Below are 25,658 nucleotides of genomic sequence, written 5' to 3'. Positions count from 1 at the left end.
GCCCAGGCAGGAGTGCAGTGGTACGACCTCAGGTCACTGCAACCTCCGCTGCTCGGGTTCAAGCGATTCTTGTGCCTCAGCCTCCTGAGTAGCTGGAATTACAGGTGCCTGCCACCATGCCTGGCTAAGTTTTGTATTTTTGGTAGAGACGGGGTTTCTCCGTGTCGGCCAGGCTGGTCTTGAACTCCTGACCTCAAGTGATCTGCCTGCCTCGGCCTCCCAAAGTGCTGGGATTACAGGCGTGAGCCGCTGCGCCCGGCCAGCAGTTTATAATGTTTTTTATTCCTTGGTTCTAAACCTGTAAGGAATATAAATGGGGTGATTAATTTTGGCTCCTTGAATACCTGCCTGGCAGGTGCTGAGTCAGTGGTACCACACGATGACTCGGAGGTTCTCACTCAGGGACACCCTTCTGACTCCGTTTCAGTCCATGACTCAGGAGGAAAGGTTCTGGGGCCTCACCAGCGCCCTACACACACCCTCGTTTCCCGAGGGGCACCATTATATTCTTCCTTTATTGGCTGTCCTTGTATAATACAAATCTTCAAGTTTAGATACAAAAAAAATCTGGAAATAAAAGATAGAAAAGTACCCGCCAGGCACCCCTTCCCTTTCTTCCCGGACCCCTCCCCAGCGGGCACAGACATGAGGTAACTGCGCATCTTCTCCTCCTCCCCCCTCCCCGCCTCCTGGGCCCCCAACTTGGCCCCAGCCCCCATGAGACCTTGGCCCAAGGAACACATGGGCCCCAGAGCTGGAGGGCGATGGGGGTGACTACAGCATTGGCAGTGAACGCAGCGTGTGGGCAGAGGGCAGCCCTTAGCTTGTGCTGTGTATGGGGGGAGGAGACGACCAGATTTGGGGTGGGCACTGGTGTGGGGCCCAGGAGAGCCCCTAAGCAAGTGTCCCCCCCCCATCCTGTCCAACACTGGAAGGTGGGAGGTCAACAGAAACTGGGAAATGGAGCGTGAACCAAGGGCATTCAGTGGGATTGTGGCCAACCCCTGTGTCTGGGGTGGGGGAAGGGGGCATCGCCAGCCTAAGTCCGGCAGTGAAATGGTTCCCTTAGCCAGGCTGGGTCCATCCCTGAATTCCATCCTGTTCCAACCTGGGTGTCACAATGTTGGTTCTGTAGTGGTTGTTGGGGTGGTTGAGAGAGGGGGGTGTTGAGAGGGTGCTGAGGGGCGCAGCCCCAGAGAGCAGGGTTAGGGGAGAGGTTGTGCCTCCACCCCCAGGCGTGGGGCGCCTGGAGATGATGGAGTGGGCGGGGCGGCTCGGGCTACAGTTCAATCTCGAATGTCTTCTGCAGGTCACCAGAAAAGGGGTTGGAGGGTTTCTCCACAGTGGGTTTGCCTTCTAATGCCGCCCACTGGGCCTCAAAGGGGTCCAACTCTGGAGCTGGGGCAGGCGCTGGCTCCGGGGGCCAGGGGGCCCCATTGGGGCGAGGGCGGGCCTGGCTCCCAGGGGCACTGGGTATGGCAGGGGGTGGGAAGGCCCCAGCTTTCCCAAGCAGGGTGGCGGGCTGAGGCTGGAGCTGGGCGGCTGAGCAGAAGGCGTTGGCCACCATCTGTGAGGGTGTGATGCCCACCACAGGCACCCGGGGCATTGGTGGGTAGCCCAAGCCTGGGTAGGTGGGCACAAAAGGGGGCTGCATGTGCGGGGGTGGCAGGAACACGGCCACTTGGGCAGATGCCGCGTCAAAGGGCCCCACAGGGGCAGGGAAAGGCTGCAGGGCAGGAGGCATGGTGGGCACCGGGGCCACAGACGCTGTTTGCTGCTGCTGCTGCTGCTGCTGCTGCTGCTGCTGTTGCTGCTGCTGTTGCTGCTGCTGCTGGGCCTTGGCCACCTGTGACACCTCCTCCAGCCATCGCTCAGCCTCTGAAGGTGTCCGCTTGTGCCCGGGCTGGAAGACAGCTGCAGGGGGCACGGAGGGCTCACCCCAGGCAGAAGTCCCTGGAGAGAGGAGAGGGACAGGTGAGGGGGCAAGGGCTTCAGCAGAAGAACCTCAGGCTGGGAACTGGCATGGTGTGGGGATCAGAGCACAGACTCTGGAGCCAGACCGCCTGCCTCTGAATCCCAGCTCTGCACCTCCCTAGCTTGCTGACTTTAGGCAAGTGACTTCACCATTCTGGACCACATAATGGCTCTGGAGTGCTAAGAACATACAATTCTGAGCTTCTGAGGTCCTATGATGGGAAAGTCTAAGTAGGACTGACATCCTCCTAGCTCCACTGCCCTTCTGACTGGTCAGTGCCAAACCTGGGATTCACTATTTTGTTTTGTTTGTCTGTTTTGAGAGAGTTTCACTCTGTTGCCCAGGCTGGGATGCAGTGGCCCTATCTCGGCTCACTGCAACCTCCGCCTCCCAGGTTCAAGCAATTCTCGTGCCTCAGCCTCCTGAGTAGCTGGGATTACAGGCGCGCACCATCACACCCAGCTGATTTTTTGTATGTTTAGTAGAGGCGAGGTTTCAACATGTTGCCCAGGCTGGATGCAAACTCCTATCTCAAGTGATCCCCCCACCTCGGCCACCCAAAGTACTAGGATTACAGGCATGAGCCACCACACCCAGCCAGTATTCACTATTTTGAATATCACCCTTGATTCTCTAACACTTTCAGAATGTATTGTTTTAGGAGTTAAGATTCTAAGATTGCATGGATCTTTCTCCACATGTATAATATTATCCTAACATAGTAAGGTCCGACAGTTTAGGGTGGGGCTTTCTAAGATTCTCGAGTTCTACATTTACAGCGTTTGAGATTCTAAGGTGCTCCTGTGGTTCTAGGATAAGCCCATGGCTCTCAGATGATACACGGTTCTCAAGGATTCCATGGTTCCAAAACGATCTCTGAGCTCTAAGGTGATCCCAAGATTCTAGGATGAGCCCATGCCTCTGAGATGACCCCATGGCTCTAAGATGATCCCGTATCTCTAAGATAAATCATGGTTCTAAGGTGATCACTTGATTCTCAGGTAATCCCATGGCTCTAAGATGATCCATAGTTCTAGGATGATCCCTTGGTTCTAAGGGGATCCCATGGTTCTACGGGGATTCCATGGCTCTAAAATGATCAAGGGCTCTGAGATGATCCATGGCTCTAAGATGATCACATGATTCTCAGACAATCCCACGGCTCTAAGATGATCCATGGTTCTAGGATAATCCCCTGGCTCTAAGATGATCCATGATTCTAGGATAATCCCCTGGCTCTAAGATGATCCCTGGGTCTAAGGTGATCGCATGGCTCTAAGATGATCCACAGATCTAGGATAATCCCCCGGCTCTAAGATGATCCATGACTCTAAGATGATCACATGATTCTCAGATAATCCCATGGTTCTAGGCTGATCCCCTGGCTCTAAGATGATCCCTGGGTCTAAGGTGATCGTACGATTCTGAGGTAATCCCATGGCTCTAAGATGATGCATGGATCTAGGATAATCCCCTGACTCTAAGATGATCCATGCTTCTAAAGTGATTGCGTGATTCTCAGGTAATCCCATGGCTCTAAGATGAACCACGGATCCAGGATAATCCCCTGGCTCTAAAATGATCCATGGCTCTAAGATGATCACATGATTCTCAGATAATCCCATGGTTCTGGTTCTAGGCTGATCTCCTGGCTCTAAGATGATCTCTGGTTCTAAGGTGATTGCATGATTCTGAGGTAATCCCATGACTCTAAGATGATCCACGGATCTAGGATGATCCCCTGGCTCTAAGATGGTCCATGGTTCTAAAATAATCACATGATTCTCAGGTAATCCCATGGCTCTAAGATAATCCATGGTTCTAGGATGATCCCCTGGCTCTGAGGTGATCCATGATTCTAAGCCTGTAGGATCCCAAGACCCCTGGAGTATCTGGGTAGCCCTGGATAGAGGAGGGGGTACAGGAAGGACATGCAGGGTGTCTGCCCAGTAGAAAGCCTGGCTTTACCTGTTGTGGCAGGTGGTGGCCCTGGTGCTGGTGCTCCAGCACTGGCAAAAGATGAACTGATCTGTGTGCACAGAGCGTTGATGCTGTCACTGTCGCTGGCACCAGGAGGCTCCATCTCAGGCACTGGGAAGCAGGGCAGGACGGAGGTCAGCAAACAGGCCCAGGCCCTGCCGCAGCCCCACCCTTTATCCCACGCCCTTGGTGGCCCTCTCTTGTGACCTGTATCCTTTCCTGCTGTAGTAACTAAGTGGCCATGACCGCCAAATAACTGCACACATGTGTGTGTCACATCTGAATGGCAGAACGATCAACTTAGTGTGTGACATTTGATGGTTGACAGTAACAGGGACCCCAAACCAAGGACCTCAAGATTTGTGTGCGGCCACAAACCAGAAGAGATGTCTAAAACATTTAGCAACATATATTAGTTTAAAAATATGCCAAACCACGTGCATGGCAAGGACATGGACCCAGTCTGAATGGATTGTGGCATGGCTGCTCACTGGCTGGGGATCATTTGTCCAGCTTTGGGCAGAGAAGTGGGGCCCTGTCCACCCCACCCAGCCTGACCTATGGCAAACATCATGAGAGCAGAGATGTGCCTGTGCCTGTGCCAGCAAGGCAGGAGACACTGAGCAGACATGGCGGCCCCGCGAGGGCCTGGGATGAGCAAAGGTACCATCCAAATAAACAATTAAGGACTGCCATGTGTGGTGTGTGACACATGTCTGTGACGTTTTAGCCAATGGCTGTCTCCAAGGGGTCATGCAGATGCTCCAGTGAACATCAGAACTGGCCGTAGGTGTCTGCAGGTGTGCTGTGGGGGCGCCCAGGTGTGACAGCCAATGTCAACAATGATTGTGCATGTTCATCCAAACAGGCATGCAGCTTCTGAGGTTGTGGCATCTGAGTGTGACTGGAGTCCAGGTGTGTGGCGTCCTGATGCGTGACCCCCAGGTGTGAGTGCATCTGCCGTGTGATGTACGAGTGTGTTTGCAGGTGTGCATGAATCTGCACATGTAGCTTTGGAGTTTGCATAAATCTGGGTGTGTGATCTGTGAAGGTGTGTAAATCTGAGGGTGTTTCTTTTTTTTAAAATATTTACTTATTTTTGACACAGGGTCTCATTCTGTTGCCCAGGCTGGAGTGTAGTGGCACAATCTTGGCTCACTGCAACCTCTGCCTCCCAGGCTCAAGCAATCTTCCTGAGTAGCTGTGACTACAGGTGCATACCACTGCACCTGGTTAACAATAAAGGTTAAGTTTTAAAATTTTTCTGTAGAGATGAGATCTTGCTGTGCTGCCCAGGCTGGTCTCAAACTCCTGAGCTCAAGTGATCCTCCCTCCTTGGCCTCCCAAAGTGTTGGGATTACAGGTGTGAGTCACCACGTCTGGCCATGTGTGACTTCTGACTCTGTGATTTTGGAGTGTGCGTGACTTGAGAGTATACCTGACTCTGAGTTTGTGACTTCTTTTTTTTTTTTTTTTTTTTTTTTTTTGAGACGGAGTCTCGCTGTGTCGCCCAGGCTGGAGTGCAGTGGCCGGATCTCAGCTCACTACAAGCTCCGCCTCCCGGGTTCACGCCATTCTCCTGCCTCAGCCTCCCGAGTAGCTGGGACTACAGGCGCCCGCCACCTCGCCTGGCTACTTTTTTTTTTTTTGTATTTTTTAGTGGAGACGGGGTTTCACCATGTTAGCCCATGTTGGGATGGTCTCGATCTCCTGACCTCGTGATCCGCCCGTCTCGGCCTCCCAAAGTGCTGGGATTACAGGCTTGAGCCACCGCGCCCAGCCTGAGTTTGTGACTTCTGAGCATGTGTGACATGTGTGTGAGGGTACGATGTCTATGTATGTGAAATTTCTGTGTGGCAAGTCACATCCAAGTGAGCGTGCAGCTGGCCACAGGAGTGTGAGGCTTCTAAATAAAGCCTGGAGCTCCTGCCACCTCTCAGGAGTGCGTGTGACAGCCTGGGGAGTGTGCCTGATGTCAGGCTGCGTAAGGACAGTGAATGTGAGGGTGTGTGATGGCCCAGGAGTGCTGCAGGCATGGAGTGAGTGTGCGTCACTCTCCACAAGGGTGGGCACCTGCTCACCGGTTACCTTTTGGAGCAGCCCAGCCTCCTGGATACAGCTCAACACCCTCCCACACCAATCCCCAAGGCCATAACGGGTAGGCGATGCAGATTTGGCACCCAGGAACAAGAGTGTGGGCCAGACCACATGGCTTCACTGGCTGCTGGTGGGGAAGACAGCCCTTCTGCCTGCCTCCTTCAGGCAAAACTCAGTAGCATGCCACTTCTATCTTCTTCCTTTCCCATGGCAGACATTGTTCTTAATTTTTTTTTTTTTTTTTTTTTTGAGACAGGATCTCACTCTGTTGCCCAGGCTGGAGTGAAGTGGTGCAATCTGAGTTCACTGCAGCCTCAATCTGCTGGGCTCAAGCAATTCTCCTTTCTCAGCCTCCTGAGTAGCTGAGACTACAGGCATGCGCCACCACACTAGACTAGTTTTTGTATTTTTTTGTAGAGACAGGGTTTAGCCAAGTCATCTGCCTCAAGAGATCCTTGAACCCCTCTTGGGCTCAAGTGATCTGCCTGCCTTGGCCTCCCAAAGTCCTGGGACTACAAGCATGAGCCACTGCACCTGGCTGGACATCGCTTTTAGATCATGATGTATACCATCTGTCTCCTTTCCCTGACCCACGGCAGACATTAGTAATCAAACACAATTTTTTCCTCCATGGAGCTCTTTGCTCACCTTACCCATCACCTGTCCAGACTTCATGGCTCCCCTGGCCAAGTGCTAGAAGAAACAGATCCTTGTAACTCCATCTTCCCTCCAAGTAAAACACGACCTTTATATCTCCTCTCTCCTATCACCAGCCATGGCAGACAATGCCAATCAATTATGATGTGCTGCTCCTTTTCGTGATGGGTACTGCCTCTGCTCAACTCTGTGCCCACAACAAATATCCCTGATCCATCACTATGCCCCCTGACCCCTGGGATCTCTGAGCTCACTGGTGCCCTGCATGTCATGTTTCTACTGACCAAATTCTGGGAGTCTCCCCTTTGGGTAAAAACATAACACTCTTCCTACTCTCTCTTCTCCCTTGCCCATGACACACACTGTAAGGAGATCATGATTGCTAACCAATCATGATGTGCACCATCCTTCTTGTTTTCCTTAACCACAGCAGACATTGCTAATTGATCATGATTTGTGATGCCTTTTTTGCCATCCCTTGGTGCTCTCTGCCCTAGGCAGACATTGCTAATCCATCGCAATCCTCCTTTCCTTAGAGCCTGAGGAATACCTGTATCCTTCACCTAGCCAGATTTCATAGGCAAATGCTTGGAGGGAGAGAGCACGCATTAACTTACAGTGCTTCAGTCTATTTCTGAGCAAAAACAGGCCAACAGTGTTGCTTCTCTTCTTTCCCTGGCCCATGGCAAACTTCCTTATCCATGCCCGACTTCTTTGTCCATAGCGGACTTTACTAACTAATCATGACGTGCGTCATCTTTCTCCTTTTCCTTAACCACACCAGACATTGCTAATTGATCATAACTTGTGAGGCCTTTCTGCTATCCCTTACTCAGAGCAGACATGGTTTATCAATCCTGATTTGTGCTGTCTCCTTCCTCTCCCTTGCCCACTGCTAATCGATCATGACATGTTCCACCTCTCTCTCCTTTGCCCATGGCAGACAGTGCAAATCAATCACAGTGTGAACCATCTCGCCTCTATCCCTTGCCCACATCAGATAGTGCCAATTGATTCCAGTGCCCTTTCCCACTGGGCCCAGGGCTCACCTGTGCCCTTCACCTGGAAGTCAGTGCGGCGCTGCAGCGTGGATGGCAGCTCATTCAGCCGTAGGCTCAGCTGCCGTTTGAAAGGTGAGTTCTTCTGGCTGAGTGCTGGGAACCCACGGAAGGAGCCCTGGCGAACCAACTGCTCCAGGGGGGCATGGCGCCGGGGGATGGCGGCCGCAGTGGTGCCTGCAGCCACGGGGGTGCCTGCCTCACCCTTCTCACCAGGGGATGTGGTGGCTGGTGTTGGGGACACGTGCCCAGGCTGGGCAGGGCCAGGAGCCACAGTGGGGGCAGCTGCTGCCTCTGCTGGAGACATGGGGGAGATGGATGGTTAGGTATCTCACCATGGCATTCAAGGCCTCTCCCACCTGGTTCTCTGGGTCATTCTCCAAGGCTGCCTTCCTTGTCAGTGAGTCCTGCCCGTACGACAAGCTAGTCAAAGCCTTGAGATATCCCTCACTCCCACCCAAGTCAAGATCTCCTTCCCCAGGAGGCCCTTGGAAAACCGTCCCCCAGGCTCACCCTCTGTGTCTCGCCAGCTTCCTGCCCCTTTCTGTCTTGCCCTGCTGCTCTCACCGTTCTTCCCTCGGAGACCCTCTATCTCCCTTTCCGATCATTTAACAAACACTTATTTGGTGCCCGAATAACGTATGAGGCATTGTTCCAGATGCTTTGCAAGTATTTTTTTTTTTTTTTTTGAGACGGAGTCTCGCTGTGTCGCCCGGGCTGGAGTGCAGTGGCCGGATCTCAGCTCACTGCAAACTCCGCCTCCCAGGTTTACGCCATTCTCCTGCCTCAGCCTCCCGAGTAGCTGGGACTACAGGCGCCCGCCACCTTGCCCAGCTAGTTTTTTGTATTTCTTAGTAGAGACGGGGTTTCACTGTGTTAGCCAGGATGGTCTCGATCTCCTGACCTCGTGATCCGCCCGTCTCGGCCTCCCAAAGTGCTGGGATTACAGGCTTGAGCCACCGCGCCCGGCCAGTTTGCAAGTATTAACTCATTCAATCCACACAACTACGCATGGGGTTGATACGATCCTCATTTTACAGATGTGGAAACTGAGACCCAGCAAAGGCCCAGTGTGATATGCTCCAAATGACACTGCTAGGAAAGGACAGGCTGACTCTGGAGCCCATGCTCCAAATGACTGCCCGCCCTGTCTCCCTCTGGCCTCGCTCTCTGTATCATGTCTTTCTCTGTCACTGTCTGTTCCCCTCTGTCTCCCACCTCCCAGCCTTCTTCCCACCTCAAGGAGCTCCTCCCTTCCTCCAGTCATTCTAGACATGGCTTGGATGCTTCATCCTCTGAGAAGCTTTCCAGATTGTTCTGGTCTCTCAGCCTGGCTCCCTCCACTCTGAGACTGTTCTCTGTCCTCTGGGAGGAAGCCTGACCTCCCTACTCAGCAGGAGAGGCAGGCTCTTCAAGGGCAGGGCTCCCCTCACCCCTGCCAAACTATGAACACACACCTACCCTCCTACCAGGGACTCCCCGAGCTGCGGCCTGAATACTATGGAGATTAAACTCAGGCCCAGAGAGACCCTCCCAGAAGGATGTCGCCCAGTGCTGCTTCTCCCATCGTGACACAATGGGGCACCCATGCAGGTCTGGCCCAGGGCAGTGGAAACAGCCCAGGACAGGTTGGAACCAGGAAACCACCTCTGCCCCCACTCACTGTGTGACCTCAGGAAGTCCCCTCCCCTCTCTGGGCTCCAGTTTGCCAACTAGAAACCTGGGATAAACATCTCATGCTACTTCCCAAGCCTCCGAGAGGGTCAGTTTAGGTGATGAATGTTAAATGTTTTGGAATCCAACAAAAGCATGCCTGGACACAGTGGCTCATGCCTATAATCCCAGCACTTTGAGAGGCCGAGGTGGGAGGATCACTTGAGGCCAGGAGTTCAAGACCAGCCTTGCCAACATGGTGAAATACCATCTCTACTAGAAATACAAAAAAAGATTAGTTGGGTGTAGTGGCACATGCCTGGGATTACAGCTACTCCAGAAGCTGAGGCAGGAGAATTGCTTGAACCCGAGAGGCAGAGGTTGCAGTGAGCCAAGATCACACCATTGCACTCCAGCCTGGGCGACAGAGCGAGACTCTGTCTCCAAAAAAGAAAAATAAAACAAACAAACTTAGCTGGGTGTGGTGGTGGGCACCTGTAATCCCAGCTACTCAGGAGGCTGAGGCATACGAACTGCTTGAAACCAGGAGGCGGAGGTTGCAGTGAGCTGAGATGGCGACACTGCACTCCAGCCTGGGTGCCAGAGAGAGACTCTGTCTCAAAAAAAAGATGTTCTTTTTTTATCCCTTACAATCCAGGATCCAATTCAGGATCACATCTTGCACCTATTAATACCTGTCAAATCTCATTCGTCTCCCTTAATCAGGATCAGTTTCCAATGGTAAATTCTTTGTAAATTCTAAGTAGTGTTTTCCCAAAAAACGTAAACTAGAATTCACAGTAAAAAATAAATAAATTAATTAATTAAATTATATGGTGACTCAGGACATACATACAATTATAATTTAAACACACACACACACAGTTTTAGAACTTACAAAGTAACCATTTACCTAGAAAGTTAGTTTTACCAAGTATGTTTCAAACTTTCTTGATGGCAATCCAGAGTAAGAGATATCTTTTATATGGTAGCCTCTACATGCACACGCGCGCGCACACACACACACACACTCTCTTTCTCTCACACTCAAATAAATGTATCATTAAATTATATTTAACCCTTATGCCATTCAATATACTCTGATATTTTCTATGATTCTCTACTTCATTGTTTTTAAATTCTTTTTTTTTTTTTTTTTTTTTTTTGAGACAGAGTCTCACTCTGTCGCCCAGGCTGGAGTGCAGTGGCTGGATCTCAGCTCACTGCAAACTCTGCCTCCCGGGTTTATGCCATTCTCCTGCCTCAGCCTCCCGAGTAGCTGGGACTACAGGTGCCCGCCACCTCGCCTGGCTAGTTTTTTGTATTTTTTAGTGGAGACGGGGTTTCACCATGTTAGCCCATGTAAGGATGGTCTCGATCTCCTGACCTCGTGATCCGCCCGTCTCAGCCTCCCAAAGTGCTGGGATTACAGGCTTGAGCCACCGCGCCCGGCCTCATTTTTTTTTTGAGACAGGGTCTCACTCTGTCTGTCACCCAGGTTTGAGTGTAGTGGCACAATCGCAGCTGTCTGCAGCCTCTACCTCCTGGGCCCAGGTGATCCTCCTGCCTCAGCCTCCTGAGTAGCTGGGACCACAGGCTGCACCACCATGCCTGGCTAATTTTTTAATGATTTGTAGAGACAGGGTTTCCCTATGTTGCCCAGGTTGATTTCATTTTTTAAAATGCCAGCCACATGGGCTGGGCCCAGTTGTCCATACCTATAACACCAGTGCTTTGGGAGGCTGAGGTGGGAGGATCATTTGAGGCCAGGAGTTTGAGACCAGCCTGGGAAACACAGCAAGATCCCAGTTCTACAAAAACTAAAAATAAAACTAGCCAGAGGCTGTGGTGCGTGCCCATATTCCCAGCTACCTGGAGGCTGAGGCAGGAGAATTACCTGAGCCCAGCAGTTTGAGGGTGCAGGGAGCTGTGATCACGCCACTGCACTCCAGCCTGGGCAACAGAATTAGACCTCAACTCAGAAAACAAAACAAAAAATGCCAGCTACAGTACAGCAAATTGGCTTCACAGGTCTTGATACACAGGTTGAAAAGTCCTGAGAAGGCCAGGCGCCATGGCTCACGCCTGTAATCCCAGCACTTTGGGAGGCCGAGGCAGGTGGATCACCTGAGGTCAAGAGTTCGAGACCAGCCTGGCCAACATGGGGAAACCCTGTCTCTAATAAAAATACAAAAATTAGCCATGCCTGTAATCCTGGCTACTTGGGAGGCTGAGGCAGGAGAATTGCTTGAACCCGGGAGACGGAGATTGCAGTGAGCCGAGATTGCACCCTTGCACTCCAGCCTGGGTGACAGAGCGAGACTCTGTCTCAAAAAAAGACAGAGTCTTACTCTATTGCCCAGACTGGAGTGCAGTGGCGTGATCTTGGCTCACTGCAACCTCCACCTCCAGGGTTCCAGCAATCCTCCTGCATCAGCCTCCCAAGTAGTTGGGATTACAGGTGTAGGCCACCATGCCCGGTTAATTTTTGTATTTTTAGTAGAGACGAGGTTTCACCATGTTGCCCAGGCTGGTCTCGAACTTCTGACCTCAAGTGATCTGCCCACCTTGGCCTCTCAAAGTGCTGGGATTACAGGCGTGAGCCATGGCGCCTGGCCTGAAGCATCCCCTGCTCTGTAAACTGTTGAGTCCCTGTACCTCTGAAGCCCCCCGCCCCCCGACCTTGGGTACCCTGTGCCCACTCTGTGCCCTGCTGGTGCTCGGGGCAACACCCACCTTTCTTCTTGTCCGGGGCCTCTCGCTCAGCAGGCCGCCCACCCCCAGACAGGCGGAAGGAACCTTCGCGGGCGAAGCTGGTGCGGCTGGCATCGAAGGCGGCCGTGACCCCGCATTCCTTCTCCCGTCGCTGTTTTCGCTCCAGGCAGGCGGCAAAAGCACAGCCCACAGCGTGGCTCAGCCTCTCACCCTGTGGGGAGAGGATGGGCGGGGGTTAGAGGTGCTGGGCAGTGCGGACAGGGGCCAGGGGCACTGGGTTACAGCCGCTAGGTACTGGATCGCGCTGGATGAGTCCCTGCACTTCTCGGGGCTTCAGTGCTCATCTGCACCACGAGGAAGGGCTGGAAATGACAGCTCCAAGTGAGAGAAGTCAGAAACCAATGAGCCTGTTGTGTGGCTCCACTTACCGGAAATTCCAGAAGAGGCAAAACTAATCTATGGTGAAAAAAGTCAGAACAGGCCAGGAGTGGTAGCTCTCGCCTGTAATGCTAGCACTTTGGGAGGCTGAGGCAGGAGGTTCCCTTGAGCTCAGGAGGTCAAGGCTGCAGGGAGCTATGATTGCAGCACTGCACTCCAGCTTGGGTGACAGAGCGAGATTCTGTCTCAAAAAAAGAAAGTCAGAATAGTGGTAGTTTCCTATGGGGTGGGGAATGACTGGAAAGGGTATGAAGGGATGATTGGGTGGTGGCAATGTTCTAGATATTGATAGGGGTTTGGTTACATGGGTGTATGCAGTTGTCAAAATTCGCTGACTGTACACTGAAGGCTTTAGTGCATTGCTATGGACTAAATGTGTGTTTCTCTCCCAATTCAAACACTGAAGCCCTCATTCACAATGTGCTGGTATTTGGGGGTAGGCCTTTGGGAGACAATGAGAGTTATGTTTAGATCATGAGGTGGGATCCTCATGATGGAATTAATGCCCTTATTTATTTATTTTTTTTCTGGGACAGGGTCTCACTCTGACGCTCATGCTGGAGTGCAGCGGCACAACCTCAGCTCACTGCAACCTCCACCTCCCGGCTTCAAGCGATTCCCCTGCCTCAGCCTCCCAGTAGCTGGGATTACAGGCATGCACCGCCACGCCCGGCTAAGTTTTGTATTTTTAGTAGAGATGGGATTTCACGATGTTGGCGAGGCTGGACTCGAACTCCTGACCCCAAGTGATCTGCCCACCTGCGCCTCACAAAGTGTTGGGATTACAGGCGTAAGCCACTGTGCCCGGCCAGGATTAATGCCCTTAAAAAGGAGAAAAAGACATGAGATCTCCTTCCACCTTGCCAGGTGAAGATACAAAAAGTAGGCATCCGTCTGCAAACCAGGAAAAGAGTCCTCACCAAGAAATGAGCCATTTGACACCCTGACCTCAGACATCCAACCTCTAGAAGTGCAAGAAACAAATGTTTGTCATTTAAGCCACACAGTCTACACTATTTGGTTACAGCAGTCTGAACTAAGACAATTATATCTTTCACTTTGAAGGAAAAAAAAAAATCTGGAAACAAATACAAATTCTACTTAATGGTGTGCATGCTGAAATATGGAGCGGGAAGTAGTCCAATACCTACAAATTTGACATACAAAAAGTATCAGACAGTCCAAGCACAGGGGCTCACACCTGTAATCCCAGCACTTCAGGAGGCTGAGGCAGGCAAATCACTTGAGGCCAGGAGTTCAAGACCAGCCTGGCCAACATGGTGAAACCCCGTCTCTACTAAAAATACAAAAACTAGCCGGGCACGGTGGCATGTACCTGTAATCCCAGCTACTATGGAGGCTGAGGCAAGAGAATTGCTTGAACCCAGGAGGGTTCAGTGAGCCAAGATCGTGCCATTGTACTCCAGTCTTGCTTTGTCTCAAAAAAAAAAAAAAAAGGAATGAACTACTGATCCAGGTGGCTCATGCCTGTAATCCAAGCACTTTGGGAGGCCAAGGTGAGTGGATCACTTGAGTCCAGGAGTTCCAGACAAGCCTGGGCAACATGGTGAAACCCCGTCTCTACAAAAAATACAGAAAATTAGCCGGGCATGGTGGCATGTGCCTGTAGTCCCAGCTACTCAGGAAGCTGAGGTGGGAGAATCGCTTGAACCCAGGTTGCAGTGAGGTGAGATTGCACCACTGCACGCCAGCCTGGGTGACAGAGAGAGACCTTGTCTCATTAAATTAATTAATTAAATTAAAAATATTGCCGGGTGGGGTGGCTCACACCTGTAATCCCAGCACTTTGTAATCCCAAAGTGCTGGGATTATAGGTGTGAGCCACTGAGCCACCATGCCCAGCCAATACTCTTTTGTTTTTTTTTGTTTTTTTTTTTGAGATGGAGTCTCACTCTGTCGCCCAAGCTGAAGTGCAGTGGTGCAATTCTGGCTCACTGCAACCTCCACCTCCCGGGCTCAAGTGATTCTCCTGCCTCAGCCTCCTGAGTAGCTAGGACTACAGGTGTGCACCACCACACCTGGCTAATTTTTTGTATTTCAGTGGAGATGGGATTTTACCATGTGGTCCAGGGTGGTCTTGAATGCCTGAGCTCAGGCAATCCACCCGCCCCAGCATCCCAAAGTGCTGGGATTACAGGTATGAGCCACTGCACCCGGCCCTCACATGAATACTCTAAATTGGGAACTGAGTATACCCTCTTCTCCAGATGAGGAAACTGGGCACACAGAGGTGAGTGACGTGCCTGAATGGAGGAAGCTTGTCAGGGTGGGGCTGGGATGCCAGGGCATGGGAGGGAAGAGTCGGCCAGCTGTGGCAATACTCACGGAGTCCTTGAGTGCCAGAAAACAGTGGCAGATCCAGCGGCGGGTGGTCCCATCACGGCAGATATAGGAGAAAGCCTTGTCCAGGTTGCGGTCAGGAGCACAAAAGGAGACTTTTTCGATGGTCTGGTCGACCAGAAGATCCTAGGAGGGGCCGGGGAGGCCAGGAGAAGAGTGTGAACTGTCTTTCGAGTATTCACTCAACATTCTCTCCGTGTCTGCTGAAATCCCGTCCTGAACAGGGTAGGGACCCAGCAGTCACTGAGACACCCTGTGCCCTGCCTGCAGAGGGCTCCCAGGTCAGAGGGAAGATCAGACCCATCACAAGATGGGCAGTCCAGAGTACAGGCAGAATGTGATGAAGGAGGCCCAGGCAGAGGGGTCAGGTCCAGGACCGGGGAGGCACAGGCAGAGGGGTCAGGGCCAGCATGGCAGAAGCCGGCTTGGGGTTAGTCAGACAGGGCTTCCTGAAGCAGGTATTAACTAGGAAAAAAAGTCAAGGAACAGTATTTTGGGCTGAGGAAACTGCCTTGCAAAGGTGGTGGCCTTGTTCTGTCATTAACCCAACTCTCAGCATGTCCTGGGCACCTCCTAGGGCAGTCTCTGGGCTGGGGGCAGGGGATTCAAGGTGAGCAAACAGATACCTAGATCGTGGCCTCATAGTGCTTCCTTCTGGCTGGGCAGGGTGACAACAAACACTTAACGGCTAACATTCATTGATCTGAGCAGTTATGTACGATGTACCAGACCCTATTTAAATAATTTTTTTCTTCCCAGAAGAAGTCTTGCTCTGTCACCCAGGCTAGAGTGCAGTGGTGTGATCTTGGCTTACTGAAACCTCTGCCTCCTGGGTTCAAGCGATTCTCCTGTCTCAGCCTCCCAAGTAGCTGGGATTACAGGCACGCATCACCACATCCGGCTAATTTTTGTATTTTTAGTAGAGGTGGGGTTTCACCATCTTGGTCAGGCTAGTCTCGAACTCCTGACCTCAGGTGATCCACCCGCCTCAGCCTCCCAAAGTGCTGGGATTATAGGTATGAGCCACCGTGCCCAGCTCGCATTAAAAATTGTATTAAAAATTATTTTGTATAGATGGAACCTTGCTCCTTTTCACAGGCTTATCTTGAACTCCTGGCTTCAAGGGGCCCTCCCAGCCAGGCACCATTTCAAACAACTTGCATATGCTTTCTCACTTAATGGTAGGGTCTATGATAATCCCACCCCCCCTCCTTTTTTTGAGATGGAGTTTCGCTGTTGTTGCCCAGGCTGGAGTGCAATGGCATCGTCTCAGCTCACTGCAACCTCCACCTCTCGGGTGCAAGCGATTCTCCTGCCTCAGCCTCCCAAGTAGCTGGGATTACAGGTGTGCACCACCACATCTGGCTAATTTTTGTATTTTTAGTAGAGATGAGGTTTCACCATATTGCCAGGCTGGTCTTAAACTCCTGACCACAGGTGATCCTCCCTCCTTGGCCTCCCAAAGTACTGGGATCACAGGCATGAACCACCGCTCCCGGCCTATAATCCCCATTTTTTAGATGACACAACTGAGACCCAGAGAGGTTAAATCTCATGCCCAGGGGCCCTAAGCTGGGATCGGAGCTGAGGCAGCTGCTCCAGTCTCTCTCACCCACAGCCTATGCCAGTTCCCAAATAATCACAGCATTTATTCCTGAGTTATGATGACTGAGGGAGCACACAGCATCATCTAGAAGGTCCCTGAGGGAGGGATGTGCAGAGGAGGTGGGAAGGCGTCCTCCGCTCTGATTCCAGCAGGGTGAGCAGACAGGCCCCCTGGCGTCCACCCCCACAGGCCTCCTACCTTGGTTTTGTCATCCACCACTCGGAGCCCATCGGCTGACACCCACAGGACAGACTTCACGGACTTTCGGCCCATCTGGGGAGAGGCAAGGGGACAAAGGAGCCAGGTCAGGGTGCCTCTCCCTGTCTGACCTTGCCCCTTCCCTTGTGCCAGCCCCCTCACTCACCGCCTTCAGCTTCTTCACCGCGTCTTCACACACGTGCATTCCCCGGGACTCCTCCACCTCCACGTGGCCCAGGTACTTGGGTTGGAGGGAATGGAGGGATAGAAAACAGCACAGTAATCACTCATTCTCAGTGCCCACTGAGCATCTGCCATGCAGCAGACAATATTCTAAACACATGCATGACGTGTATGCAATCATTTATTCTGCATCTCAACTCTACAAGGTGGACACCCCATTCCTAGTCTAGACATGCAGATGGGGAAACTGAAGCACAGCATGTAGTAGTGATTCAGGTCTAGCTATATCCCTGGGCCCTAACCTGGCACCATGGTCCTCCCGAGAGCCACCATTTGCATCTCTGTGCGTGAGGACTGGCCCCAGGCCGTGCAAAACTGCTCTGCCCACCCTAAAGCAGCTAGAAAGAGCCTGGGCCAGTCCCCGCAATGATTGACGGGAGTTAGGGTACCTGAGCCCAAGCTCCCTCACCTGCAGATGGAATGACTGTTGCCTCGAGTTTCCCAGGGGAAAGCTCAGTTGCACACAGCTGCAGTTTTAATAACACACCCTTTACTGACTGCTTTCCTTTCCTCACTCCCAACACCATTTCCTGCACCTCCCAAATGAAGGCTTCGCACTCAGAGTCTGCTTCCGGGGGAAGGGAACATAAGGTAGTGGAGGGGCTGTGACCATGGTCAGTCATCACTCAGCCAGGAAGGGGCTCAGCTCCACAGTCCATGCCATGATTCCTGCTCTCCCCCTCATAGGAATGTAAAGGTATAGGGTATGGCTAAACCAGAACGCCCTTAACGGTAGAGCGCTTTGCAAATGCTACACATGACTTGATGGTTTCCAGGTGATAGTTTGCTGGTACAAGAAAACGTGTTTTGGTTGTTTGTTTTCAAGATTGGGTATCACTCTGTTGTCTATTCAAGATTGGGTATCACTCTGTTGTCTAGGCTGGAGTGCAACGGCACAATTAAGGCTCACGGTAGCCTCGACCTTCCTGGTCTCGTGAGTCTCCCACCTCAGCCTTGCGAATAGCTGGGACTACTGGTGCGTGCCACTGTGCCTGACTATTTTTTGTAGAGACAGGGTCTCTCTGTGTTTGCCCAGGCTGGTCTTGAACTCCTTGGCTCAAGCAATCCTCCCACCACAGCCTCCCAGTGTCCTGGAATTACAGGTGTGAGCCGCCACCACGCTTCATGCTTTTTTTTTTTTTTTTTTTTTTTTTTTTTTTTAGACAGAGTCTGCTCTGTCGCCCAGGCTGGAGTGCAGTGGTGCTATTTCGGCTCACTGAAACTCTGCTTCCCGGGTTCAAGCGATTCTCCTGTCTCAGCCTCCCCAGTAGCTACAGGCGCCCTGCACCACGCCCAGCTAATTTTTGTATTTTTAGTAGAGATGGCAAGATGGCACCATGCCCAGCTAAGTTTTGTATTCTTAGTAGAGATGGGGTTTCACCATATTGGTCAGGCTGGTCTCGAACTCCTCACCTCAGGTGATCTACCTGCCTCAGCCTCCCAAAGTGCTGGGATTACACGCATAAGCCACGGCGCCCGGCCGGCCTCACGCTTTTTAATACCAACTTCAAAAGACTTGAGCGCGTGTCCCAGTCAGGCCGTGCATGCGCACAACACAGCACCCCCCGTCCACTCCTCGCCGCGCCCCGCCCACTCACCCTGACCGGGAAGCTGCACGTGCCCTTCCGCACTGCGTCCTCGTCCGCCTGCCACTGGTGCGGGCGCGACGCCTCAGGCACGTAGGCTGGCTTCCTCCGCCGCAGGCTCTGCCGTAACTTGTTCATGGTGCCCGCCCCGTCTGGTGACACAGGACAGTGATGTGGATCAAGGGCGGGTGTCAGAAGGTATGGAGCTCAACAGGGAGGGACCAGTGCTCAAGGAGCATGAGGAAAGGAGCCAACAGAAGCCAGGGGAGTGCGAGCACTGGGCACTGCGGATTCAGAACCACGGGGCTAAGGGGCGGGAGGTCTGGGGTGGGGGCATGGGGCACAGGTTTCAGGGCGTTGGAGGGCTTCTTGTCCGTGTGGTGGATGCTTCCTCATTCCCAGGCCATGAGCATCCAAAGGGTGGGAAGTCAGACATAGGAGGGCATGGCGGTTGGAGGGCATGGGGGTTGGAGGGCATAGGGGTCAGGGGCCACACAGGGGTTTTAGGGGTATGAGAGTCAGGCAGTGGGGTGATCAGAGGACAGCAGAGGAGTTGGGAACTGCATGGGTCAGAGGTGCGGGAGTCAGGTGCATGGGGTGTGGGGGATGGTGGCTTGCCTCTGGAACTCTGAGACTCAGCCATTCTGTGACAACTGTGTCTAGTCCCCAGGCAAGGTTTCTGGGGCCTTGCACCCACGACTGTCAGGCAGCGCTGTGGGTGTGTGGAGTGGGCGTGGAGGTGGCAGCCACTAGGACAGTCTTCACTGATCAGCCATCCTGACAGTCCCAGGACTGGGAGCACCAACGTGTGTGTGTAAGCAAGTGTGCAATGGTATGTTCTGGAAAGCTATGAGGGGATCTGTATCTGAGCATGCAAGTAATGTCTGTGAGTGTGTTTCTGAAGGCTGTTTGGAAGAATGCATGTCTGAGAATGGTGTATGATAGTGTGCATCTGTGAGTGCTGTCCGTGAGGGATGCATCCAAAAGTGTGGTTGTTGTCTGTGAGTCTGAGTCCCTGAAGGTTGTTGCTGAAGGGCATCGATGTCTGAGAGTGCTTGTGTGTGTCTGCCGTCTATATCCGAGAGTGCCGTTGTTGTCTATGAGAACTTGTGGCTCAGTGCCTGTTGCCTGTGAGGGAGGGTGTGTCTGTGTTTGAGCATGAGGCTGTCGTCTTTCAAAGGGTGTGCCCATGGCTGTTATCCATGTAGCTATGTCTCTGTGTGAAGGTGTGGCTATTGTCTGTGAGTCTGTGATGATACTGCCTCTGAGAGTGCGTCTGAGGGACCCACGAGACTGTGTGCAAGAGTGCAGCTGTTGGCGGCGAGCCTGTGTAGCTGTGGCTGTGGCTGTCATCTTAAGAGTGTGGGTGCATGGGTATTGCACAGAGGTTGTATCTGTGTGCAGTGGTGCATCCGTTAGGGTGTGTGAGAACATGAGGTTGTCTTTAGCGAGACTGTGTTCATGAGGGTTATTTGTAAGGGTGCGACTGTTGCCTGAGAGAGTGCTGGGTGCTCTTTGTGAGACTGTGTTTGTGCGTGTTTGTGCACAACCGTAGCTCCCTGTGATAGCCTGGGCCCGCGGGTGCTGTCTGTGAAAGTGTGACTGTCATCTGTAGAAAGGTGGGTCTGTGTGTGTTGTCAGACTGTGCAAGAGTAGGTCTTTTTTTTTTTTTTTTTTGAGACGGAGTTTTGCTCTTGTTGCGAATGGAGGCTGGAGTGCAATGGCGCGATCTCGGCTCACAGCAACCTCTGCCTCCCGCGTTCAAGCGATTCTCCTGCCTCAGCCTCCCGAGTAGCTGGGATTACAGGCATGCGCCACCACCCCTGGATAATTTTGTATTTTTAATAGAGACGGACTTTCTCCATGTTGGTCCGGCTGGTCTCGAACTCCCGACCTCAGGTGATCTGCCCACCTCAGCCTCCCAAAGTGCTGGGATTATAGGCGTTGAGCCACCGCGCCCAGCCAACAGTGCGTCTCTTGAGAGTATGTATCTCAGAGTCTGTATCCAGCGAGCATCTGTGGTCACCTGTGAATCTGGGTGTTGTCTGGGAATGTGTCTGTGTGTCTATGTATGTGTATATATGTTTGTGTATTAGTGTGATGAACATTTACTTAAGCACGTGTTCAAGTGTGTTACTGCATTAGCAAGTGTGTGTGATCTGAAAGAGATCTGTGTTTGTGTGTGTGTGTGTCTAACTGTATGTCTACAGATGTGAGTGTCTGAGTGTGGCCCTGCACTTGAGGCTGTAAGGGTGTCAGGGTGTGGGTCTGTGCATGAGTGGGACTCTGGCAGTCGCTGAGGAAGATGCCTGAGGGGGTCCACTCATGAATGTGATTAAGCCCATGTGATCGCAGGGACAGCTCCTCTGGTCATGCTAGGCAAGACCACATACCCATTCAGCCCTGCCATGTCCCAGGCTGGTCACTCACCTGGATCCGTCCTGCAGGTTTCTGGGGGCCCCGGGGCCCCACACGGGGCTGGGGGCAGGTGCCGCTCAGGCCTCCGGGGTCCGCCCTGCCCGAGTAGGGGAGGACAAGGTGAGAAGTTTGTCTGGGGTGGGGCTCAGTCCGATACCTCACCCCAACTTGGGACTTCAGTCAGCCCCCTCCATCTTGGGCTCCCTGATGACAGTCCTAGTTGTCCTAGCAACTGTTACCAGGGAGATCAGCCACCTGGTTCCAAGGGCCCAGGAAGAAGTAGGTATGTTTGGGGGGCATATGTTGGGGATGTGCTGGCCTCAGGAGAGCCTCACTGCCCAAGGGAATGCTATGAGAGTGGCCTTGCCCTCTAGATGCATGTCCAGGGCTATACACGTATGCAGCCAGCTGTATGTATCCATGTATCTACAGGTGTCCCTAGCATCCGGCAACAGCCCTATATACTTGGTTACACAGAGATGCAATCACAGCTACATACCTTAGATCGCAGATACACAGAAACAGTCACAACCCCAGAAAGCTGCCACCGTAAACATCTGGCCACATATTCATGTTCAGACACACATAGTGTCTACTACAGACATCTGTCCACATACATGTAGCACGTCCCAGCCCACTTAGTCCCCACCACAGACACCTGCTCACACCACCCACTGAAATCTGGTCACTTCCATCCACATTCTCAGCCATATACAAATAACGGGGCCCAGACACACCCACTAGAGCCGCACATGCACGGCCACACCCAGTGACAGCTATGTTTCCTCAGGCACCCGTCCAAGATACTGATGTCACAGGCCCACCCAGATAGAATCACACCCAGAGTTCACCCATTTGGTGACCCAGTCCCACACAACACAATTGCAGCTATACACACTTGTCACATGTATCTCCACTGCTGCACACTGACATCTGGTCACAGATGCACACGGACAGGCACACATTTGGTCCCACAGAGACCACATGCAGGCACAGCTGCACGTGGACATGCAGCCTCAACCAGACCAGTCACAGCAACACTGTTTTTGGTCACACACTGTCACATGATCACACATACCCAGTCATAGGTGCTCACATCTGGTCACAGCATCAGTCACACAGTCTACTGTGACAGCCATACTCATAGGGACAGTCCTCTATACACAACCACACACGGAGGTACTGATGGCCACAGCACGCAACCACCCACAAACAACTATCCCCAAGAATGGCCACCCTCAAGACACAGCCATGGTGGTCCTGTAGGCATGGCCACAGCATCAATGTCCATGTGACCCAGCCACCTATCATGGTCATAATCCTGTCACCCAGTGTCCCATACACAGCTGTACCATGTCACTCCAACACAGTGAAACATATAGCCATTCTTCATGCAGGCACACAAGTCACACAGACAAGTATGTGGCCACACAGAATCACAGCCCCGTGTGGACAGGTGCACAAAGTCATAAGCCCCACCTATACACATGTCTCACACATAGAGACAAAAGCGCACAGTTTTAGTTTCCCATGTCACAAGTACACAGTCCAGCGTAGGCACAGAAATGCAGTGACCAGGACGTGGCATTTATAGTTGGGTTTACACAGAAGACACAGGTCCTGATGGAGCCATGTGCACAGTCAGGGGCCAATCTCATCACCAAATCATACATTCAAACACAGGTAGTCCAGCACATACACACAGAGAGAAAACAGGCACACAACTGCAGACCCCAGACTCTCACAGGTGATGACGTAGACACAAACATCTATAGTCTCCCAGGGTCACAGACATGCAGGTCATACACAGTCGTATGGAAGCCACAGTCACATAAACACCCCTACAAACATAATTTCCTGGCACCAATACGGAGACACATCCATAGCTTTAGTCACACACAAATAATCCTTTTAAATAGCCAGGGTTTCAGACACCTAGTCAAATACATAACCCAAATCACACATACAAGGCTAGAAATACATATAATCACTCATTATCACACACACAGCCAGATACAGTCATTTATATTAATACAACCCCAGTCACACACTCAGACATGGTTCTGCATACGCAACCACTGTCATACACAATACTGTCACACAACCCCAGGCACATAGACACAATGTGACTTCAGATACAATGGCAGTCACACAGGCAGAGTTGCACAGACAGGTGTGTGTCACTCATGTATATAAAATCAGGTAGAGACACAACTATAAACATTGTCAGTCACTGGGAGGGTCACACATGCACATGGAGCCATAGACAACTCCACTCACACACACAGTCACAACTCCACCCACATCCTGTCAGTCACACGCATGCCCACCCCCAGACTCAACACATACTGTCACATACCCAGTTATAGTTACCGAGGCATACAAACACAGGGTCACAAAAGACATAATCACAGACAACCACAGTCACAACCATGCACACCTCCAAACACAGTCAGACTAAAAAGTACAGGATTCTGCATAGTAAGCAGCTGTCACACACACATACACAGTCAAATACTAGGGTCACACACAGACACAATCATAGACACCACCACAAGCACACACACAGGATTCCTGTCACCAGCCGCAGCGTACGCGTGCACACACACACATACACAGCCACAGCCACACAAACACAGGGCACACTCCTAGCCACCTCCCCATTGCTTGCTTCCCCCCTTCCCCCCAGGTACCACACACAAAGCCGCCGTCACCGTCACCGCAGACGCTGCAGACAGACAGGGCTGCACCCGGTCCCTGGGGAGCCGCCCCCAGCCCAGCCTGTATGCTGGAGCCTGAGGGGCCAGGTCCGGGAGGGGGAGGCGGTGCATTGTCTGCGGGTGGGGCCACTCTTAGACAGCTGGGCAGCCCTGGGGACAAAGGGGGTGGCCCAGGGGTTCTGTGCCCTGGGACCCTTGACCAAGCCAGGGGGTGGAGGGATTGGGGGTTGCCTGAAATTGTCCTTATTTTATTCAGGCTGGGGTGGGGTGGAGTCCCAGGCACGGGACCTTGTTTTGAGAAGGGGCTGTGCCTGGGACACCGCCCAAGAATTGGGGGGATGCTGTGCCCAGGGTGCCTCTGAGGCCTAGGGGCAGGCTGTGCTTGGAGTCCCCCCATGCCTTGGCGAGGTGGGAAAGCTGTACGCAGTGACCCCATCCTTGAGACCGTGCCTAGGGAGTTGTTGTGCTGAGACCCCCTTAGGCAGGGAGAGGTAGGGATTGTGTCTGGAATCACCTCCTGGAGGCCTTGGTTTGATACGGGGGCTGTATCCCCGACCCCATCTCCATCCCCATCTAGTTCCAGGAGTTGTACCTAGAATCTCTGTACCCCTGTCCTTGATTTTGTGGGGGGTCTGTGTCCAGGATCCCTATTTCCAGGGCCTTGGCAAGAGATGGCCCAGGGGTCTGTGCCCAAGACCCTGGTCTCCTGGGCTTTGGCTTGTTGGGCCTGTTCCTGGACCCCCACCCAGGACCACCCTCTCCAGCCTTGGCACCCTCTCTCCATCCGGGCGCCGCGGCCGCCTCCCACCCTCCGCCACATCAGCAGCGGCGCCGCCCCCGACCCGAGCCCCCCTCTCCCGCCCTTCTCACGCTGGCCGCCGCGCTGCGGGACATCCAGGGCCCGGGCGCCCCCGCCTCCCGCGGCCCTGGCTGGGCCCGGCTCCCCGACTGCTGCTGCTGCTGCTGCTGCGGTGGCGGCGGCGGCAGCTCGGTCTGACGCGGGCCAGGGCCCGGGGCCGGGGGATGGTGCGGGATGCACGCGCGCGAGCCTGCTCGGCTCCCGGGAGGATTCCGTTCCGGGGGCGGGGGAGCGTCCCTCGGCCTCGGCTCCCCGCCCCGGCCCCGCCCATTGGCCCGCCGCCTGCCGTATATGCAGAAAGGCCCCGCCCCGCCCCGGCGCCCTGCCGGCCCTGCCCCGCCCCTTGGCCTGCAGACCCCGCCCCCACGCAGACACCACCCCGCCTTCCCCGGCGCGGCCACCGCCCCGCCACGCCCATTGGCCAGTCCCGGGCTGAGCATGCCAATGAACATCGCCGAGTCGTTTCCCCGGTCCATCCTGGCCTGGACTCCCTTCCCTTCCGTGACCCCTGACCTCAGATCCCCTCCAGCTCCGCGTCCGAAAGAGTTGCTTCTGGAGGCGCCTTGCCGCCCCACACCCCCAAATCTTCCCGCTAACCCCATGGTTTCCCAGCCCGGCGGGGGCGGGCAGAAGCGGTGACGAGGCACTTTTTGCAAGCAAGGGGAGGGGGTGTGAACAGACCAAGGCGTCCTGGTGCGCGATCGGTTCGGCTTTGGGAACGGGGGCGCCGGGCTGGGACCAGGGCGTGGTTCTGGACGCTGCGGCGCCCCCGCCGCCCCCTACGCCAATCCTGTGGGTTTGGCAAAGCAGCTGGCAGGGACATTAGAGCCCATTAGTAAAGGCGAGGTTGCCGGGAGCGAGGGGAGGGAGCCTCCAGCCAAGAGGCACTGTGTGTGGGGGAGGCCTCAGCTGCCACAGCCCTTAGAGCAGGTGGTCAGCACGTGGGGGGGTGGGGAAGGCGAGAAGGAGGTTCCCGGCAACAGATGGCACAGGCAGGGCTGGGGCTTTCAGACAAGGGGGTGGGGGGGCTGGCCATCTGCACCTGGAGGCCGCTGGCGAGCTCCTCCCCCTCTCCCCGGAACCCTAGCGCAGAG

The 25,658-nt window shown here is 53.4% G+C and overlaps 1 protein-coding gene across 4 annotated transcripts; it reads right to left on the bottom strand.

The window, feature by feature from the left end:
- Positions 1-484: 484 nt before the first annotated feature.
- NUMBL (numb homolog (Drosophila)-like) lies at positions 485-24,777 on the bottom strand. 4 transcript variants are annotated; one of them, XM_011983665.1, is made up of 10 exons: positions 24,576-24,777; positions 20,998-21,082; positions 18,580-18,719; positions 16,905-16,979; positions 16,739-16,813; positions 14,920-15,060; positions 12,157-12,346; positions 7,759-8,064; positions 3,944-4,066; positions 485-1,953 (listed from the first exon to the last, which is right to left on the bottom strand). In XM_011983665.1, exons 1-10 carry the CDS (start codon positions 24,597-24,599, stop codon positions 1,280-1,282), a joined length of 1,833 nt encoding a protein of 610 aa, XP_011839055.1. In that variant the 5' UTR covers positions 24,600-24,777; the 3' UTR covers positions 485-1,279. The 4 variants fall into 4 exon arrangements, with proteins under 4 accessions (XP_011839055.1, XP_011839063.1, XP_011839077.1 ...); XM_011983673.1 differs by having other exon boundaries at positions 7,759-8,061; XM_011983687.1 differs by lacking the exon at positions 20,998-21,082.
- Positions 24,778-25,658: the final 881 nt, after the last annotated feature.

This window comes from Mandrillus leucophaeus, unplaced genomic scaffold, assembly GCF_000951045.1.
Source record: "Mandrillus leucophaeus isolate KB7577 unplaced genomic scaffold, Mleu.le_1.0 Scaffold106, whole genome shotgun sequence".
Taxonomy (NCBI): domain Eukaryota; kingdom Metazoa; phylum Chordata; class Mammalia; order Primates; family Cercopithecidae; genus Mandrillus; species Mandrillus leucophaeus.
The sequence above is the reverse complement of the archived record's forward strand: the minus strand, read 5'-3'. Positions and strand labels throughout refer to the sequence as shown.